This window comes from Ascaphus truei, chromosome 2 (genome assembly GCF_040206685.1).
Source record: "Ascaphus truei isolate aAscTru1 chromosome 2, aAscTru1.hap1, whole genome shotgun sequence".
Classification (NCBI taxonomy): Eukaryota; Metazoa; Chordata; class Amphibia; order Anura; family Ascaphidae; genus Ascaphus; species Ascaphus truei.
The window spans coordinates 443,366,889-443,388,525 of NC_134484.1; the positions used below are offsets into that span (position 1 = coordinate 443,366,889).

The window sequence follows — 21,637 nt, forward strand, 5'->3', positions numbered from 1 at the left end:
ACCTACACAGACACACAATAACACACCATGAATTAGGAAGATATTGCTCTCCAGTGGGACACCACTTCTCACAGCCAGATCATTCCATAAGTGATTTCATCCAAATCCTCAATGGAATGTTTAAAAGGAACCGAAAACATTTGAGCTCAAAATGATAATACACTGACACTAAAACAAGAGGCCCCCCTGCAGTGATAATCATCTGACACAGAAGCAGTTGGTGCGAATGGAAATAATTTGAATATACTTTGCATATACAAACTCCCATCTTTCCCAGGTGTCTCTGGTGTTTTCCTTTTTGTGCACAGGTGTATAAAGCAGTGCTTGGAGAGGTGTATATAAGTAACTGGGTACTCATAAACTAGCCTCAGTCTCTCTCTTTCTAATTTCAGGGTCTGGGTGGCAGTAACGCCACCTTTAGGCAGGACCTCAATATCGCCAGGTTACAAATCCCTGCGTTAACTATAATGGAGCTCTGTGGATGAATGATGAAACCTCATTATCAGTAACCTTTGTAGACGAAAACAGCACTTTACACTGTGACATCGTGCTGCCATGATGACAGAACGCTACAGAAGGGGGCCCGCTCTGGAAAAAGTAATACACACACACACACACACAAATTGCCTAGTCAGCCTTATGGGAAATCCGCCCCTGGACCTAAGCCTAAGGCCTCGGTCCCGCTGCGCTCGGTGGCGCGGGCGGCCACACACGAGTTCCCCACCAGCAGGTGAATCCTGCGGAGCCGGTCCCGGTCCCCCCTGGCTTACTACACGCTGTGGCGCGTCAGCTGCTATGGGATACAAGAGAATGGTGTTCCCTAGCGTTGACGCGTCACGTGGTGTGGCTGTGAGCCAATGGGGAGGGGAGGCTTCGGGAGGAGGAGAGGCTTCGGGGAGCGGGGAGGAGTGTGGGGGGAAAGCAGCGTGAGTGCCTGCCTCTGTCTGTGTGTGTGTGTATGTGTGTGCCTGAGTGCGTGAGTGCCTGTCTGTGTGTGTGTCTGAGTGCGTGAGTGCCTGCCTCTGTCTGTGTGTGTGTGTGTGTATGTGTGTGCCTGAGTGCGAGTGCCTGCCTCTGTCTGTGTGTGTGTGTGTATGTGTGTGCCTGAGTGCGTGAGTGCCTGCCTCTGTCTGTGTGTGTGTGTGTGTGTTGCTTTACTTACCCGAGCCGTGGAGGGAGGGGGGGGGGGACAGTAGCGGGTCCCTCCGCTCAAGCCACGCCCCCCTCCCTGTCAAGCCTCCCACTCCCGCCCACCTCCCACTCCGGCTCCCGCTCCCTACAGACCGCATATCGCGGTCTGTGTATGTCAGCGCCCCGCCTGTCTGCAGTGCGGGCGCGCTGACGGAGGGAGCGGGGCCTTAGCCTAAGAGTCATATTTACTGAGTGGTAAGTAGGCTTTGTAGTAATGTGGGCCTAGATCTTTAAAGTACATTCTCTTCCTGATTATTATTTGAAGCGTGTAACATATCTATTTGTATAATATGAATTCCAAGCATTAAATAGCTTCTAAAATATCAAAGTATCGATGTAACATTTCTTCCATTTGCAGTTTCGTGCATTTCTCCAGCTCCCCGACCTTTGCACGTCAACCTTAAAATAATAACAAACATTTCCAGCGTTAATGAATATTTAGTACTAGCAACTAAATCCAAGAGAAAGAAAACACAAATAAAGGGATATGCTTAAATGAATGGGTCAGAGGACCCAGGATCCAGTTGTTTGAGGGTTGCATTTATTCATTGTGCTGTTCTAATCTGTGAATTACTCAACAGAACCTTATTTGTAACACCTGTCACACCAAATACCTGCGATATTATGGTCCTGCCTTGAAAGTGGCTCGCAGGCTTATACGCTTTGGCCAAAGGTTAACTAAATTACCCTTTTTCAAGAGATATATACGTATTTCACTGTGTATTTTTATCACATTGGATGTTGCTCTGGACTTCTTTGTTTCTTGTTTTATACAATTACTCAACAGAACCTTATTTGTAACACCTGACACACCAAATACCAACAACCCGGGTGATAAAATAATGTTTTATTTCATGGATGACGAAACACTACCATGCCACATCCTAACTTTGTTTCTACAAAATTCTGGACAAAGCAAAGTTTACATTTTTTTTTTCTTCTTCATACGAGTTATTTTAGACCTTGTAACCCAATGATAATCGCCAAATGTTAAAATCATTCGTGTTTGTTTGGCATTTCTCTTATGCCTATTACCGTATTCTGTCATGTAAATATTTACCGTAATCAAAATCTTTTACATCGTCTATTGTCCAAGGGGGTGATCCAAATAACAACAACTAACATTCAAAGCTCCAAGATAAATAAAAAAATAAAAATAAAAAAAAGGAGGGAGAACATAGAAGAACAACATTAACACACCTTTCATGACTGGATGTGAGTTTACTAACAATACTATGTAAAAATTGTAGAAACCTGCATTAACATTCAAGCTGTCAAAAGGATCAAATGAAGTAGAGCTATTTATATAGTTCAAGTTAACGGTTCTAATTAGCAAAAGGGGGTCACCTGGCATGCTGAACACAATACTAGTAAGCACTTGGGGGTCTTCACAAATAAATGACTTACGTTCCGTATTTACAAACTGATATATACAACATTAATACTGGCTGTACATTTGGTCAGAATATTAGTCTCAATATTAGTCTTAAATCTAGCATATCAAAATACTAGCAAGATCCACGTGGAAGGGTAGGTGATCTTCCCTTTTCTGACTGAAAACAATTGTGGCTTATCCACACAAGTGGTTTTTTTTTTTTCTCCAATAGCGGAATGGCAGAACACATTTAGGATTCTAATCAATCGAAATGATAAACCGTACCATTTGTTTGCCAATTTAAATGCAGTTAATTTATATAAAAGTCTTAAGTTAACAGTAGATCGTGTATATCCTTATCCCTCTAAACGCGCCCATATGTTTGATGTGTAGAAACCTGAAGATATCACCGCAGAAATTACACGTGAAGGATCTGGAAAGCTAGAATTGATTACTTTGCATGCTTGTTTGAACGCCCGTAGCACAAATCCTGGCTACACAGTTCCACTGTATGATAACCAAGCACGAGGATCAAATTCAGTGTGGCATGTGAATGGGAGCTCGAATTTAAATACATCTGTGATTTATTTATTTCACATTTTTTCTAACGCACTACTCACCAAGAAACTCACTACTAGAGCGCGTGATTCAGGTGACAACAGTATAAAGGATGCCATTGATAGCCGCAGTGAGCTGGCACACTGAAGCCACAATGGACAATGGTACCATGCTTGCCCGTATAGTAGGCAGAGCAGACGTGGAAGTGACACCTTTAATGGCTAACTGAAGATTTCTCTGTTTAACCACTAGTTAGCCATTTACCTTACTTTTGTGCTGAAGCAATATAAAGATATTGGACTTCTCATTCACATTTCACAGTAATCCATTATATTGTGGTAATTTCTCTTATTTTATAGTTGACCAACTAGCTGTGATCTATAGATTCATTGTCAAGTTGTCGTCTAATTAAGACTGGAGTTCTGCAAGTAAAACAACAACACGACAATACTGCTATAGTTTAAACGTAACAGGATTCGTAGCTATGCAATGTGTTCTGAGAACATATTTATTGATGGAAACATACCTAACCAATTTTACAGCTAGAGTACACTGCCCTTCCCTGCACTGTCAATGTTTCGAAGTCCCAAATCCGGCAGCAAGTCTCCCATATAACAAGCGCAATCCTTTTTTATAGAAGACATGCTCCAAACCTTGTATCCTATCAGAACTATTTTCACGAGTCATAAGATCCACTATTAATAATAATAATAATAAAAAAACATTGATTTTGATTGTCAATATGTTGCATACAATCTTGAAAACGTTTTTCGGGATTGTAGCATATCATTTTCACCTGCCTGTGAGATTTTTTTTAACGAGGTGAAATGGGATTAGAAGTTTTTGTGTAGGTGGGCAGCTGTTTTGCAGCTGGGAGTATTTAGATAATAATCCTATTAGAGAAATGTTACATGTTCTGTTGAATAGACTCCAAAATATTCAAGATGACACAGAACTGACAGATAGTTGCGATGGAAAATGTTGCATGCTAACCTAAACCACAACTAGCTTGCATAAATGATTCACATCAAGGACGTGCGAAAGTATCTGCTACAAAATACCATCTAAATCAGGGGTGGCCAGCTCCAGTCCTCAAGGGCTACCAACAGGTCAGGCTTTCAGGATATCCCTGCTTCAGCACAAGTGGATCGAAGATTGAGCTACTGATTGAGCCACCTTTGCTGAAGCAGGGATAGCCTGAAAACCTGACCTGTTGATAGCCATTGAGGACTGGAGTTGGCTACCACTGGTTTAAATGATGGGAAAAGTGTTCACACAGCTTTCATACTCTAAATCCATCCGCAAAGTAAAGGCATGGGGTTTCCAACAAAATGCAAGTTTAACAGGTCAAAACTATATAAAAAATATGAAATAATGATATACATTGTTTTAGTAAGATTAATACATTGTATTCAGCAAAGCCGCCCGAAAGCCACGGCATTGTTAAGATGGGATATAGAGCAAGCAAACTGTAAATTAGTATTCAGAAAATAATTGTGCTATAATCTTCTTTTTTTTTCCATGTAGTAGTTTCATCTGACACAAATGTAATGTAAATGTAGTGCTGCAATAAGAATGGATTTCAAATGCTACTGCTTCTTTTCTTGAATGTTAACCGGTCGTCTAGTCCTAGAGGTGGTTCCTCAGAAAGTCTCATTCCTTGAGTTGAGTTTATTTTTTTTTTTAACTACAGCAATTTCTTAGTGGCAACAAAAAAGCAATGTATTCAGACAGCAGTTTCTGCTGAGTTCCCCAGGCGTCATGTTCTTCCACATCGGAAGAAGTGCAGTCACACGAGCCACCGGGGGGCACTGTTTTCAGTTCTGTTAGATACATGCTATACAATAACACTTCTTATTTCCCAAAGGGAAACGACTCAGTTGCATATTGTTATGTAAGAACTCGTTTTGTGCTTGGCACGGACAAAGTTAGTCTTCCTCCTCCTCATCTTCAATTTTTACTATGGGAGGTTTATCTTGGATTCTGAAGCATTCTTCAAAGAAATTCACAATGGATTTGTACAAGTGCTGTTCCACTGCCCCATTCTTCATATAATGGTTCTCATCTGGGTATATCTGCAATGAGAGAATTGCGTAGAGCAGCAGTTTAGTCAAGGCTAATGTAGCATGTACCTGTGCAAACTAGTTAAACATAGGCCTATCTATAGTATAGGTGTAAGCAGGAAACGCAAAGTCCTTCCAGATGGGATTTATGAAACAGTTGGTTATGAATTTGTGGATTTTTTTGACATACAAATACTGTGACACGAAGAAAAGTGTGGGATTTGGAAAGCTTTCTAGACCTGCGGATGTGCAAAGTGGGGGGTGAGATTCGCTGCGGGGGGCGCAGGGTTTACAGAGGCCCCTGCGCGCTTCCCGAAGGCATTTAAATAAATGCCGGGGGAGCTGCAAGGCCTCTGTAAACCTAACTTACCTTGATTCAGATGCCATGGCAACGTGACGTCATGACGCCAGGACGTCTGAATCAAGGTAAGAATGGGGGCGGGGGCGAGGAGAGGGGGATAGCCAGCAGGGGGGCGCAGGAAAAAAAATTGCGCCTCCCTGTTGTAGACTATAACAACTCTTGTTGGGGCAGTGAAAAGTGCCACGACCTGTAACACTTATACTTCTGCAGGACAAGTACCGTTACTACAACTTTCAACTGCACAGATTATTTATCGAAGATATTCCGCTAGGAAACTATTGCACAAGGTAAGTAGACCAACAATGGTGCAAACATAGCACCTGGTTAAACAAAAGGAAGAACACCACTTTCAATAGTGGTTTTTTATCTTCAATAAATCTGGTACTATTTTTTGTCCATCAGTGTTGCAGCCGTGAGCAAAAAAAGACGGTGTGAAACAGCGCTAAAAAAACAATGAAAAGTATACTTAGTAGAATAAAAAGTGCAAAAATAAACAACTGGCAGCCTGGTGAAAACTGACCATACAGTCAGTCAAAGAATATGGAAAAAAAGGATTACCGGCGCCAAAAATAATGAATAAATGTCAATCAAATCCAAACCATACAGTGTGGAGTCCAATTAAAGTCCTTAGATGAACAGATGATGAAGAGATATACTGACGACTCTCATCATAGATATAATGTGACCACATCCCTTGAAGAAGTGCGCGCATGCGCACGAAACGCGTCGGGAAGTTTCGTATGTTTTAGAGCTTATATCTGGTTCGCGGAGGACACTGCGTAGCAGCTGGTGAAGCCGTGGGGGAAGAGGAGTGAGAGAGGAACACTCACATTGGGAGCATTGCATCGCATCGCATCGCGAGCATTGCGGGGCGTGACGTCATATCCGCCCGGAGGTTCCGCAGTTCGTGTGACTCACCTTCTACCCCTATCACGTGGGGACGCCTGTGAGAGAGCTCCGGTCGCCATCTTTGGAGAGCATCAGTGCGATTTCAGTCTCAACTGCTTTTGCCCATCCAGGGTCTTGTGAGTAGGGTTTCATTTTTACCCCTCTGGATTTTGGTGTCTATGAGTCATCCTCCGGAACCCAGCATTAGTTGTGTTAATAAATAGCTTTGTATTAATTTTTAGCCTTGCTAGTGTGGTTGTGTTTGTCTGTCTTGTCTGTTATGTGTTGTTAGCTTGTTCTGTTTTTATGTCAACAGCATTTGGCATACTGCACCATAATTTGTTTCTTTCTCTCTCTCTCTCTTTTACATATTGCACGGTCTATGATGAGAATCGTCAGTATATCTCTTCATCATCTGTTCATCTAAGGACTTTAATTGGACTCCACACTGTATGGTTTGTATTTGATTGACATTTATTCATTATTTTTTGGCGCCGGTAATCCTTTTTTCCAGTGTTGCAGCCGTAACACTTCCATTAATAACTTATTTGGGACAGTTGGGTGCTCATACTTATGAGTAAAAAAATGAAGCAGCAATTTCAAAGTTTTCATGACTAGGAATACAAATACCACTTGTGGGCACATTTACATGTCTCAGACAGGTCAGCAACCCTGCCTTTCCCCATTATCTCTTAACATACAGTGCTTCCACTGCAGACAGGGATTCTGGGACATTACATGCAAATGAGCACTCCCAGTGAGTCACTCTTCACTTCTCACCCATGTTAACATGTACCCCTAAATACATATGCCTGCTGTATTACATAGCTTTTACAGCACAGCCTGAGATTAAGAAGCGCATAGTCAGTAAACTTACTCAGACAGCTGTTTCAACATTTTGGGTCTTATCAGTATGAGGGGGAGGGGGAGAGAAGGGGCGAGAGAGGGAGGAGGAGGGGGGAAGAGAGAAGGGGAGGGAGAGGCAGCTGCTCTTGCAGTGTGAGTTAGCGTAGCTCCCAGGGTTCCTCAGGTGCAGGCATCTCTCCCTAACATTTGGAATTCTTAAAGATCCGCCCGGATTGTATCTAATTTTGGATTAATCGGCAGACGGATATTGGCGAGGTGGAGGGATCGGATTTGGTTTAAAAAATTAAGGATATTCCGGGAACCAGATTTTGACCACTTTGCCCATCTCTACTCCGGTTAGCAAGTTTCCCAGGTATCTTTGGGGTACCCATTTTTTGTGCACAGGTGCGTCTCCACGTGTCATATAAAGGTTCTAATTTTGTCTTTTCTGGTGCTGGTACTAGTCTCTGCAGAAATGTCACTGAAATGTTTGCAGAATGTACCTGGATCTTGTTGGTGATAGCCACAGATTTTCCAAGGCAAGTTTAAGGTAAGTTTTAGAATACTCGTCGGCGCACCTGTACATTGCTTCTTGAGATGTCTATTGTATATACTTAAATCCTTTACCAAGCACAGACCAGCCTAAAAGGCCTTATCTAACAAGTGAGTGCTACCATTGTGTGTGGGTACAACAATAGATTTTTGGGCTGATGCATAAGAATATACATACCTGTAAAGAATAATTGGCTTTGGCTCTGACTAAATGCGTTATGAGATCGGCTGTGTGCTGGAAATGGACTTTTTCTGCAAAACAAGATTAGTATCAGTAAAGGGGACATTCATTAAAACACATTTTCTAGCTGTTCACAGAGGAACATTTGCCTAATAAGGTCTTATCATTATGAAATAGATTAAGGATTAATAAAGCATTACTTACCATCTGCAGTCGCGTGGATAATTAAAAATTTCTCTTTATTCAATAAGGGCACTCGATGTGCTAATTTGGCCAACTGTGGAAACACAGATTACAGGGAGCGTCTTCAGCAAAGGCATGGAAAATTGGCTTCACAGAAATGACTGATAAGCTACATCAAAAATCACATGGCCCTCATACCGTATCTTTAATGGAACAAACTGTCGGACACATAAAAAAAAACAATTTTTGTTTCTGACATATTGAATATTTTTCCAAATGTAATGTTTTTGTGGACTTACTATATATTCGGCATTGTCTTTCAGAAATGATGACATCCCACACATCAAGTTAATTTACAATGGGTCAATTCTGGGAAATCTATAATGATGTATTTTCCTATATTAAAGTATTGAACTGACTGGAGGATTGTTAACGTTATCGCATCACTTGCAAAACCAGGGCAAAACTATTGCCAAAACACTGCACTAGATTCATCAATCAAGGAAATCCCATTGGTTTTAATTGTAATGTTTTGTCTTAATAAAGTTAATCTAAATGTTACTTATATGTCTGAAGCACTTCTTGCCATGATCTGTTATTTGCATTATTTGTTATGTATATGATTGTCACGTGTATTACTGCTGTGAAGTGCTATGTACATTAATGGCGCTATAAATAAAGATATACATACATACAATAAAGCTGGTGTGTATTTTTGCCCCAGTTTTGCAGCCTGGGGACTTTGATAAACAAGCCTCATTGAGGACTACAAACTGACACCAATTCTGTTTCCTATTCAGTGGAATCAGTGCCCTACGTAATTTGTACTGAGCCTCCAGATTTACCATATGGTACTAAACCCCAGTGTCTATTCAAAAGACATAGCACCATTTGTTAAATCTGGGCCTCACTGTCTCACAGAGTATATGAAATGATGTACTGCAAGATGTTATTGAGAGGGACCACATACTGTAGATCTAGTCACATAGTGCACACACAGGCTATTAGCTACCCAAACGCACACATGGTAAGTACACAAGTAAATGCATTTACAAACTGATCACTATAGCGCTACATTGTTAAATGTTTGTACAACGGAAGTACAGTACAAAAAGGACAAATCCTCTGACCACCCGGAACACTGCAAATGTGTAAGCCCCCGTAGCATTCCATATTACCAAAAACATGGGACCAAGCAGTATCATGCGCGATGGCCAATGAATGAGCCACTGAGTGAGCCACTTGTGCTGAAGCAGGGATAGCCTTAAAACCTGACCTGGTAGTGGCCTTTGAGGACTGGCGTTGGTCACTCCTGGTCGACAGATGCAAGCAGAAGAGGCCCTGCTGATAAGCAAGACTACTTTTTTTTTTTTAACATGTAAAAGGTGAAATATTCACTCTAAGGATATTTGTATTTGATTGAAGTTTTTATTTGTTGAATAAATGATCAAACAATCTTGTGTATATTTCTGTTGACTGAGTGTGACCTCCCTATTTAATGTGTTAAAGGGGAAGTCCCTCACAGCAGACACGGAGTTTGATGTATCTTTACAGTGAATATTTTACATATTTGTGATAGAGAATACATTTTGTATTATCAGTGCGTTCTGTCAAATATTTTTTTTTATAATTAATATTTTATTAATGTAGCATAGAAAATACATACATTTGGTATCACTTTAATGACTAAATTAATGTGAACATAAATCACATAAAAAATGTATAAATATTTATTTATAGAACATTCAAAATTTTGTAGCTACAACTTTCTATGATTATTTTAGGTTATGCAAGGGAAATATATAAGGAAGAATGAATAGGAAGTTAAACTTTGGGAGCAGAAAAAAAAGAGGAAGCAAAAAAATTATCTTTTTAGAGTCTCCGTATTTAAAAAAAGGGGTTTCTGTATGTCTATAGATCAACGTATTTTAACGCTTTTTTAAAATAAGAATTTCTCTAAACCCACTAATTCAACCATTGAAATTAACCACTGATCAATGTTGGGCTACAACTGCTCTAAATAGCCCCAAACTACTGTATTTGGATTTTTTCACATTTTTTTTTCGGAATCCAATTAAGAAATATTATCGGATTCCAAATCAAAACCACATCTAGCCTTGCTATTTAATGCTTTCCAAAATGGTAGCACTTTAGGACAGTGCTATAATAGATATTACCTGTATATTCATTGCATTTCCAGCTCCTACCAGAAGTTGACATACAGCACCTGCTTCAAACTCATTGATATGGTGCCCAATAAATTCTAGTAATCATTTTGAAGCACTGTACATTGATTTATTTGTAAGATCGCATAGGCTAAAGGTGGCAAATTGATCAAACATTTTTCTTTAGACAATGAGACAATCAAGTATTTTTCCATTTTAAATTTAGATTTACAAATAAAATCTTTTTTGAACGTTAACACAGTATATAAATTAGAGAGAGCTTGCTTTGAATGACCTGAAAAGATTGAAGTATTTCAGTTGTGGGAATGGTTCCAATCCAATATAGATGGGGTGAATAGCATTTTAAACTTTATAATAATTTTCTAATTCTAAATCTGGTAGTCGAAATTCTTCTTGTAAGTCAGAGAAAGATGCACTATATACCACCTTCTTTAAGGATGTGTACAATTCTTATCTTATCCTCCTCTATTGGTTGTTTGGTTGATGATGGAATCACAATAACTGTAGCTAAAGATCGACAGAAAGATGTTTACTGACAATATGCCTGTAGATATGTCATGAAAGACACTTGGTAAATAAAATAATGTTTACAGGCAGTCCTCGTTTTACAACTCTTCGCTTTACAACGAATGGCTTATCCAACGCTGTGCAATGCATACCTATATTAATTTTTACAACGCCAAAATGGCTTATCCAACGCTCTTACGACGCTTTGCAACGTTGTGTATGTGTGTATATGTATACACATTCACATAAACAACGTTGCAAAGCGTCGTAAGAGCGTATATATATAATATTATACTATATAATATTATATCATACTATATAATATATTATTTATTATGTTATATTATATATATAATACAGTATATACACTATATAATTTATGTGTGTGCTGCATATCTTATTGCCCGCGTAAAATATTTGGTGTATTTTAGTGTTAAAAATGCCTTCAGGAACGGAACCTTTCATTTAAACAGTGTTCCTATGGGAAAACGTGTTTCGCTTTACAACGCCATTTTGAGTAACACATTGTGTCGGATAACCGAGGACTGCCTGTACTGTGAAAACGCAAAGAATTTTAAGAAGTATTTAAAAATACTTCTAACTTGTATGATTGATTTTTTTTTTTAAACTAACTATATTGAACCTTTTTGCTGCCAGAGTGGTCTGCATTGCCGGATCCTCTTGATGCTTAACGGGTTAACATACTACTGCTGTTAGTTCACATTGGTTGGTGGTGGGTTGTTTCACACACACACACACACACACACACACACACACACACACACACACACACACACACACACACACACACACACACACACACACACACACACACACACACACACACACACACACACACACGCACACGCACACACACACGCGGTGGGTAAGGCTGATGGATAACTAAGCAACCAACAACTTCAATACCTTGCTGTTTGGATTGGCCATCAATCGTTATCAGAGTAGCAGATACAGGAGGCCTTGCCATGCTTAATTTTATGATAATCACTTGGTGTGATTCCCGGGATGTTAGTAATTCATTATCTTGTGTATTTCCGTGTGACATTCAGGATGGTTTATATTGTTACTAATGTTTTGGAGACTTGTCTGTCTCCTGTTATTTTGCGCATTAACCTACATTTTTCTAAAGTTTATTAGAAATATAAATTCTCCATATAATGCTGCACTATTGCTGCTTAGAAAGCTTGTATCATTTAACAAAAAATGTTATGGACTAATCCCCACCACACAGAAAAAGCAGATCCGTATACAGTACACATAGCAACACGTTAGGGAAGTAAGTCACCCATTGCAGTTTGCAACTATACATGTATATAGAGAGAACATGGGAAACACTTATAATAGTCTATTTGCATGAATTATTCATACGTACCTCATATGCTCTATTGTCAATAGTATGTAATCCCAAATATCTTTCAGAAAAGGCGGAAGCTTAGGAAACATAAATAAATAACCACTGTAATTGTAAATAATGATTTTTTTACATAAATTAGTGTGTGTGTGACATAGTGCAGTTGGTCAATATGGAATCTGTGCAAAGAAAATAAAAACATAGGAAACTGAACAGATTGATGGGACAACTATATTAATGTATTAATTATATGTTGTAATGACAAGTAAGGCGAATGTTAGTAAACAGGGCTAAATCATAAAGCACCATTCAAGTGTGTTGCACTAAAGCCTAGTACAGTTTAGTAACTGTGGGATATAATGCAGTGATATTAATACACACGTATTCTAAAGGACTTTTCTTTATCATCAATTGAGAGCTAAATTTGCCAGTAATAACTCATGATACACAACTGCAAGTTAAACCTGAGAAAGCCTATAAATTTCCTATTTATAAAACAGCAAATAAACTAACCATATAACTTGAAATCGGTTATTGGAGAAAGAGCCGCTCCGCATGCAAACAGGGGGGTTTCCTCGCCAGTTGTTAGAAGCAGAGTGCTTAAATAGCCACCATAATCCTGAACAGTGAGAGGGCAAAGCACAGAAATGTTTATTTGACAAGGTCTTGTGTTTGATGTTTCGCAATGACATAATATTGACAAATATGGTGTTAACATTTTTCTGTTAAATGACAATTATACAAACAGCTCAGTTCAACATATTTATTAATAATAATAATAACATTATTTCATATAGACCTTTCCTCCCAATGAGGTTTCACAATTACAGTTTAGCACACAGGATGTATACAGAAACCGTCCCTCCCCAGGTGAGTTTACAATCTGTTTATGGTGCTTGAGGCACAGGGAGATAAAGTGATTTGCCCAAGATCACCAGGAGTTGACACCAGGAGTTGACACCAGGTGCTTTCAGAGTCAGCGTCTTTAGTAACTGAACCATTTATCCCATTTAGGACAAAATACAATACAAAACACAATCTACAGTAGTACTGCTACAAAAATGATGACAATGAAATACAATAAATAACCAAAGTAATAAACATGATCTGTGCAAGAATGTTCAGTTAAATATAATTTCCCTTCAGAATTTGTCACACAGTATATACTGTACAACAGAAACAACTCAAGAAAAGCAACATTAACATGCTGCCATTAAATTAATTTTAACTAAACTTAAGTAGCCTTTACAATTACATATGATTTAGTAAAAAATTAGATACTGTATAACATCAACAATATGGGGGACATTGCATTTCCCTTTTGAAGACCCCCCCCCCCCCCCCAATGAGCATCCTTTACATTGACACAATTACCAGGTTGTCATGCATCAAACCTGCTGCAATAATCAGTGCTAGATATATTAAAGATTAAGATAAATGATCCCTTTGAAAATAAAAGGAAAACCCTTTTGATGACACTAGTGCTGGATTTGCACCAGTTATGTGCTGTTTTCACAGCTGAGACATTATTAAAATGCTAGTGTATGAGTAGTGTATTAGTGTATGATGTTTAACTGTAAATTTACATTTTCATGTATTTAGCTCTTATTTGCAGAACGCATTAAAAAAAATGTCTGGCTAAATTTTACAATCATATTTTTATAACATAAGTGACTTTGAATGAGAGTAAATGTACAGTAATACCCACGCCGACTCTTCTCTGTCTTTGACTCTCTACTCAAACCACCCTCAGCTGCCTCTTCTTCTTCCTCCATCTCACCTCAGGACTTTGCTGACTATTTTAAGGAAGAGGTGGAATCCATACGTCAGAACATCCCATCTGTTGCCTCCTCCCATCACACACCTCTTCCCAACTCTCCTCCTGCCTTCCTTGACTCTTTTTCCTTTGTCTCAGAAGAGGATGTGTCACTGCTGATCTCCTCTTCTCCCCCTACCACTTGCCCTCTTGACCCCATTCCCTCCCATCTCCTAAAACATCTTGTTCCGACTATAACCCCTACGCTCGCACACATACTGTATTTAACACATCCCTCTATTCTGGTACCTTTCCCTCCTCCTTCAAACATGCAACCATTATACCATTACTCAAAAACAGCAAGCTTGACCCTACCTGTCTTTCTAACTATCGACCGGTCTCCCTCTTGCCTTTTGCCTCCAAACTCTTTGAACGTCTTGTATTCTCTCGATTGCTACACTTTTTCAACACCTATTCTCTCCTAGACCCCTACAAGATTCCTAGACCCTCTACAATCTGGCTTCCGCACTGCTCACTCAACTGAAACAGCCATCACTAAAATAACTGATGACCTCCATGCTGCCAAAGACAGAGGTCATTACACTCTGCTCATATTACTCTATCTCTCTGCAGCATTTGACACAGTGGACCACTGTCTTCTCCTCCACATTCTCCATACTCTTGCTATTCGTAACAAAGCTCAATAGGGCCTGTATACGGCCTCTGATGTCTGTAACGGAAGAGGAAGACCTCCTCCTCCACTCTGATTGTGTTTGAAATCTACTGTTCCTACTTTACAAATGGCCCAGGAGCCTTGTACATGCTCTTCCTTTTGCCCTTCACAGAACGACACTAAAGGGATTAAGTAAAATACATCATTTCTGAATACCTATGGTAAAAATAAAAGTGGAAAGGAACAAAAGCGGAAAGAAAAAAAAAAAAGCGAGGGAAAAAGTCAGCAGAAGAAGACAACCACAGCATGGATTAAAGTGATCAGGTGAAAGAGAACTGGTATAAGTAAACGTTGGAATAAGACCCATATTTACGTAGCAATGCCACTCAAAATGCTACTTTCTAGCACGTTTTTGTAAAGTCACTTAAATGTCTTGTGGTTTAGCACTGCTTAGTAAATATGGCTCGTTGCATTTTAATTCATATTAGAAGTACAGTAGATATTTTTACTTTGGCTTTAGGGTGGCATCCCCTGGCATCCTATAAGTAGGATAAAACAGGTGATATTTCAATGAGTTCTGCAGACTGCTATATATTAGGGCAATTATGTTGTATGTGGAGGAAGAGAGGCTCCCTTAACCTTGACATTCATTTTATTACAATTCGTTAATCCTTGTGATCGTTGAATTCTGAGATTATTTCGTGAAACTACATAACATTACTCAAAGTAACTAAAGAATAGAAACACAAGAGGGATTTACCTTTCCAAATACACCAATCCGTTGTATATCTATATATTGTTCTTTTAACATTGTACTGAAAGAGGAAATAAAGAGGAAAGACAATTAGTCAAATGAAATATCACAGGCATGCAACAGTGATTGGGCAAGTGTATGAAACTGAAAAGCACTTTGTAGGGTCTTTTTATGGATCAAAGTCTCCCGACTTCAGAATTGCAACAAAACAAGAGCAAAACTAACTAGCCTAGATTTATCAATGAAGATGAATCCCATTGAAAACAATTAGATTTTTTATTTGATTAATCTCTTTAAATTTTTGTACACATCTGTCTTGTCACACTTACATACAGTAGCCTTTGATAAACAAATCCTCATGAATCTTATTTGCAACTATAATCTGCATGACACCACATTGTTCCCATGTAATATTGCCATTTAGAAAATCTAGATATATAAAATCTTCAGCCCTTGTTGATCCACTGCTGGATGAAAGCCTCCCTAAAGATCTTCTAGGGTACTGGGGTTGCAAGATTCATCTCCACGTTGCTTATAACATTTTGTTATCATCCTCCCATCTAACTATTGGTTGTTGTCTTGGTCTTTTAATCTATCTTGGAATCCAGTCGAGTGCCATGTGTGTCCAACGATGGTAATTTCTTCTTGTGATATGTCCGGTCCACAGCCATTTTAATGTCATTGTGTCTTTCGATGATGTCACAGACTTTGTTTGTTTTTTGAACCCATTCATTCTTTTTCCTGCCTCTTTGGTTAATATCCATTATACATCTCTCCATACTTCTTTGCATTGTCTGAAGCTTCTTAATTATCTTCGCAATTAGGGTCCAAGTTTCCCATCCATCAGTGAGCATGGGCAGAATACACTGGTTGAAATCTTTCATTTTGAGGCACAGAGGAAGGTTCCCTTGAAACATTGTCTTGATTCTTCCAAATGCGCTCCATCCCATCTTCATTCTCCTGTTGATTTCATTCAAAAGGTTCCAATCCATTGTTACTTATCGGCTAAGGTAGACATAGTCTTCGACTTCTCGTTCCATTCAATTTATTTTGATCATTGCAGAGTTTAAACATTTGTTGGTCTTGCTGAATTTCATATGGAGGCCCACTTTCTTACATGTACTGTATTGGCAAGTTCTCTGTTTCGTTGCTGGATGTCTTCTGGACATGTGGCAAAAACAACAAATTATCTGCAAACCGTAGGCGGCAGTGAGAGTCTCCGGTAGACTGTTCCAGTTGTGGGGTGCACGGTAAGAGAAGTAGGAGCAGCGGCCCGGATACTTTGTTGAACCTTGGGACCATGAACAGTCTTTCTGAGTCAGATCTCAGAGGTTAAGTGTTGCATGTGGTAGGGGTGAGGAGATTGTTTGGTGACATGGTGTCTCCCTGCCGTACTCCATTATCTTGTTTGTATCTTCATGTAATCTAATGGCTGATGTGGTATCCTTTTAAAGAGGAGTAGACAGAATCAAATGCTTTTTCGTAATCTACAAATCCTAAATTGAGTGGTTGATTGTATTTATTGCATTGAGAAATCACTTCGTGTACGACTTGGATGTGGTCAGTTGTGTTGTATCCAATGTGAAATCCCATGAGTTCACTAGGCTGGGTGAAATACAGGGTCTGCTGCACTTGATTAATGAGTATCTTCGTAAGTAATTGAAAGTAGATTGATTGGTCTGTAGTTCATGAGGTTTTCTTTGTCTCCTTTCTTGTGGATTGCTCCATTGTTCTGGAATGTAGAATGTTTCTGTTCTGATAGCAGCATGTAAAAGTTTTGCAAGGATTTTCTCTACTTCCCCAGCTTCTTTCAAGATCTCAGTTGTAATTTCTTCTTCCCTGAGAGCGTTCCCATTGTTCAAAGATTTTATTGCTTTTGCCACTTCTTCTGGGAGGATGTAGGGTACATCATTGGTGGTTTCTTATTGCTTATTGTCTGTTGGATTATGCCCTGTGTTATCTGTGTTCTCGTACAATTTCATGTAGAAGTTCTCAACTCTCTTTATGATAAGTGCACAGTCTTTTATTGTTGATCCATCGTCTTGTTTGCGCGTAATGATTGCCTTCTCCCCAATCATAAATCGCTGCTCCAGCTTCTTTAAGCTTTTGTTAATTTCAATACAGATGAAATCTCCGGTTAAAAGCCGCTCACCAGGGATGCTCCGTGGGAAATCTGCCAGCTGTTCACGGGGGGAATTTGTGCCCCACTGCAGCGCGCCTTCACCGCTACTGCTAGTAAAAAGCCAGATGAAACGCGCATGCTTTAAGTCCATGCGGCACAGGGGATTGGGGGGGTTCCCACGCGGGATCCGCGAGGAGGGTAAGACAGAACCGGAGACTTCATCTGTAGTCTTCTTCACCATATCACAGTTACATGTTGTTACATTTTCAGATATATGTTTACAGATGGTCTTTCACAGCTCTGCATATTCAATTCTTGTTCTTGCGCCTTGGGATTGCTTCATTTCTTGTTGTATCCTCCAGCGAATGGGGGGCAGTGCTTTTTGGGGTGTTCTATATTTGGGTGTTGAGGTCTTACTTGCCATGCCATCCTCATTTACATATTAAGTTAAGTACCTTTCTAAATTTAGCTGGGTATATTGTTCAAGCTTTCATAGTATGGTTAAACCTACCAGCACAAGTGCCACTATACAGCTTCCTGAACACCCGTTGGCACCTTCTCGCCACTTTGATGCAGTGAGATAAGGATTTGAGGGAAGGATATAAATATATTACTGTATGCAGTAATATCAACGAACATACTTTTATATTCAAGTTCTAGTAATGACAATGTAACATGGCATATATTGTAGCATTAGCATCATTTGTACATAAAGGGCAATTTAGATTTGTGACATATTCCCAGAAATTGATCTTCAGTTCCACTAGGCCAGTGCTATACAATATGATTACGGGTCCTTTAGTATTGAACATAATTTCCCATGTGATCCCATTATACACCTTCTGAAAAGGCAAACGTTACCTGACGGCTTCCACTTGATCCTTCTCTTCTAGAAATCCCAGCTTCTTTTTCACTTCATGTAAAAGCTTTGTGCCCTGGAACCCACTTCCACGTCCATCAAACCGTACCACTATTGCACTAAAGGAGCTGACCAGCACGGTTATCCAGTTAATTTCAAACTTTTCGGTCACACTCTGGCTGCCAGGACTGCCATCCCTAATATAGGCAAAAAATAAACCAAGATGTTTACCAGTCATACAACATTCAACTCCATGGTGCATATGAACCAACCACTTAGTTCTTCTACCTAGATTCACTGTACTTCCCGACCTATTCACTAAAGCCATATCACTAGCTGTTAAAAGCAGTGATAAGGGGCCTTTACCGGTCTGATATGTCAGCGTTGTACAAATGAGCATGCAACTGAGTAGGTAATGTTAAATGACTTATTCACTATAGTATATTGGAAGACCGCCACCAAATATTGACAATTTTATCATCTACTCCAGACTAACATTAGGCCTTTTTTGCCCATGGATATAATGTTCACTAGATACATAGGTAACATAAGGCTATCCATTCTAGAATAGATCATAAAAACACATGTTAAGATTGCAAAACATATTAATACATTACCGCTTAGGAGTCATTAAAATATACTTTGCATATCCTAATGGAATATGTTCCGGTTATCCAAGGAGGGTTCCTTTTTGAGCACAAGTGTCTCTCCATGTGTTATCTGAGGGTTAGTTTGAAGGGACATATATATATATATATATATATAGATATATATCTACAGTATATATAGATATACCATACACATTTTAAATTAAGGCGGGTGAAAAAGGTGACAAAAAACCTCCACTGTTAGTATATAGCCAATAAAGAATATCACGTGTGAGCACATTCACATGTCTTAGACAGGTCTGCAGGTCTTGCAAAGCCAGTACAACCAACCTCACACTGATGAGACCCATTAAGGTTGAAACATGTCTGTGAGTTGTTTGACTGGCTTTGTATCTAATCCCATGCTGTGCTTAAAAGCTGTGTGAACAGCAGAGCATTTGCTTATATGGGTTCCATGTAAATGGATTTCAGGCAAAAGGTTACATATTGTGTGCTCATTTGCATGTCATTTCCCAGAATCCCTAAGACTTGTGAATGTGCTCACTAGTTATATTCTTTATTGGAGATATATATATATATATATATACATATATATATATATATATATATATATATAAAATAAAAAAATAAATAGACGATACCGTTCTGTGGCTAACGAAATGCTTTTATTTGTGCGAGATTTCGAGATACACTGATCTCTTCTTCCGGCGATGTTAAAATGAATGAAGCAAGCAAAGGGTATACCCTATGCTTGCTTCATTCATTGTAACATCGCCGGAAGAAGAGATCAGTGTATCTGGAAAGCTCGCACAAATAAAAGCATTTCGTTAGCCACAGAACGGTATCGTCTATTTATTTTTTGATTATTGAAGCTCTGCTAACACGGTACTGATACCTCTACATGTGTATATATATATATATATACAGAGTATATATATATATATACATACATACATACATACATACATACATACATACATACATACATACATACATACATACATACATACATACATACATATAACTAAGTTAAGTTATGGTGAGTAAAAAAAGTGACAAAAACCCTCCACAGGAAAGCAAATATGCATACAGCTATATTTGCATATATATATATATATATATATATATATATATATATATATATATATATATATATATATATATATATGTGACCATGCAGCAAGCTTAAGCCTATAGGGAACCATGTTAAAAATGTTTTTTGAGGCAAAAAGTGACACTGTGTGCTCATTTGCATGTCATTTCCCAGAATCCCTTGCTGCAGTGGAAGTGCTGTATGATAATGGGAAAAGGCTGTGGAGGGTTTTTGTCACTTTTTTTTACTCACCATAACTTAACTCAGACTTAACTTAACACAGAGAGACAGAGAGAGAGACAGAGAGAGAGACAGAGAGAGAGACAGAGAGAGAGACAGAGAGAGAGACAGAGAGAGAGACAGAGAGAGAGACAGAGAGAGAGACAGAGAGAGAGACAGAGAGAGAGACAGAGAGTCTCTCGCTCTTGGTCCCGCTTGCAAAACCCATATTTCAAAATGTCAAACTCTGGAGGGTGATAACGCCACCTTTAGGTAAGACAGGTGTAAGGTGAGACATGTTAACCTTTACATTCTTTACAACTCAATATGCTGTTTTGTCTTACTACTGTACAGTATGTAACTTCAACACATACCATAGTTATATGTTAAGTGAACTTGGTTGGCTATCCCTTGAGTGCACACGTACAGTAATGCACATCTTTCCCATCTTATCTTCAAGTACTTTCTGGACAAGTTACCCAATTATCTGAGCACGCTTCTCACCCCTACTGTACACATCACTTATCTCCGTAGATCCGCCCTCAGAAATCAGCTTATAGTCCCAAAGTTTAATAAAGAACCGGGCGCTCTTCCTTCTTGTACCGTTACCCTGACTGCTGCAACAATTCACCCGAGTCTCTCAAATCAACTTTCTGTCTAAATTCCTTCAATGCTTTTTCACATTTTAACCCTTTTTGTAACTGTAAATTGTAATGTTGTCAACTCTACTTTATTCCCAGGACATACTTGAAAATGAGAGGTGACTCTCAATGTATTTTTTTTTCCGGGTAACATATCATTTATAAATTAATAAAACCTAACACAAGGCAGTGCTAACTTAACATGGCATTAAGCCTACTATTCTACTGATATAACTAACGGCATATGTTTTTGCATAGGGATTTAATGATGCATTACTGTAGGTCATACCTGAAGGTGTTAGCTCCCTCCAGACCCTGAAATACGGAGTGAATCTAATTATATGCCAAAACTTAACAGAGCTTTGAGGATAGGCATTGTAAGTCTGACCCTGGCTCGCCCGACTACCCATTCTGCCCGCTCCTCCCAGAAACCTCTTCACTGCCCGTTGCACCACAGAACCGGATTCCAATATCCAGCTTTCCGTGACTATCCCAGTTGATTCTTCACTACTGACCCCCCCCCCCCCTGGATTCTCCCACCGAACTGGATAGTTAGAGTGAACACCTATTTTGCATAACGTTAGCATGAACGTTGGTTATACTATTTCAAGGGCTTATTACAGCTAAAAACAACACAACACTGCGTCAG

General features: G+C 39.2%; 1 protein-coding gene across 3 annotated transcripts in view; it reads right to left on the minus strand.

The window, feature by feature from the left end:
• Positions 1-2,023: 2,023 nt before the first annotated feature.
• The window catches only part of DPP6 (dipeptidyl peptidase like 6), a 1,044,825-nt gene continuing 1,025,211 nt past the window's right edge, over positions 2,024-21,637 (minus strand). For all 3 annotated transcript variants that reach the window (XM_075587874.1, XM_075587872.1, XM_075587873.1), the window contains exons 20-26: positions 18,430-18,624; positions 15,453-15,507; positions 12,777-12,882; positions 12,285-12,343; positions 8,220-8,292; positions 8,013-8,086; positions 2,024-5,199 (exon numbers count right to left, since the gene is read on the minus strand). In XM_075587874.1, coding sequence (XP_075443989.1) covers positions 5,053-5,199; positions 8,013-8,086; positions 8,220-8,292; positions 12,285-12,343; positions 12,777-12,882; positions 15,453-15,507; positions 18,430-18,624 — 709 coding nt within the window. In that variant the 3' untranslated portion in view covers positions 2,024-5,052. The remainder of the gene's footprint in view (positions 5,200-8,012; positions 8,087-8,219; positions 8,293-12,284; positions 12,344-12,776; positions 12,883-15,452; positions 15,508-18,429; positions 18,625-21,637) is intronic.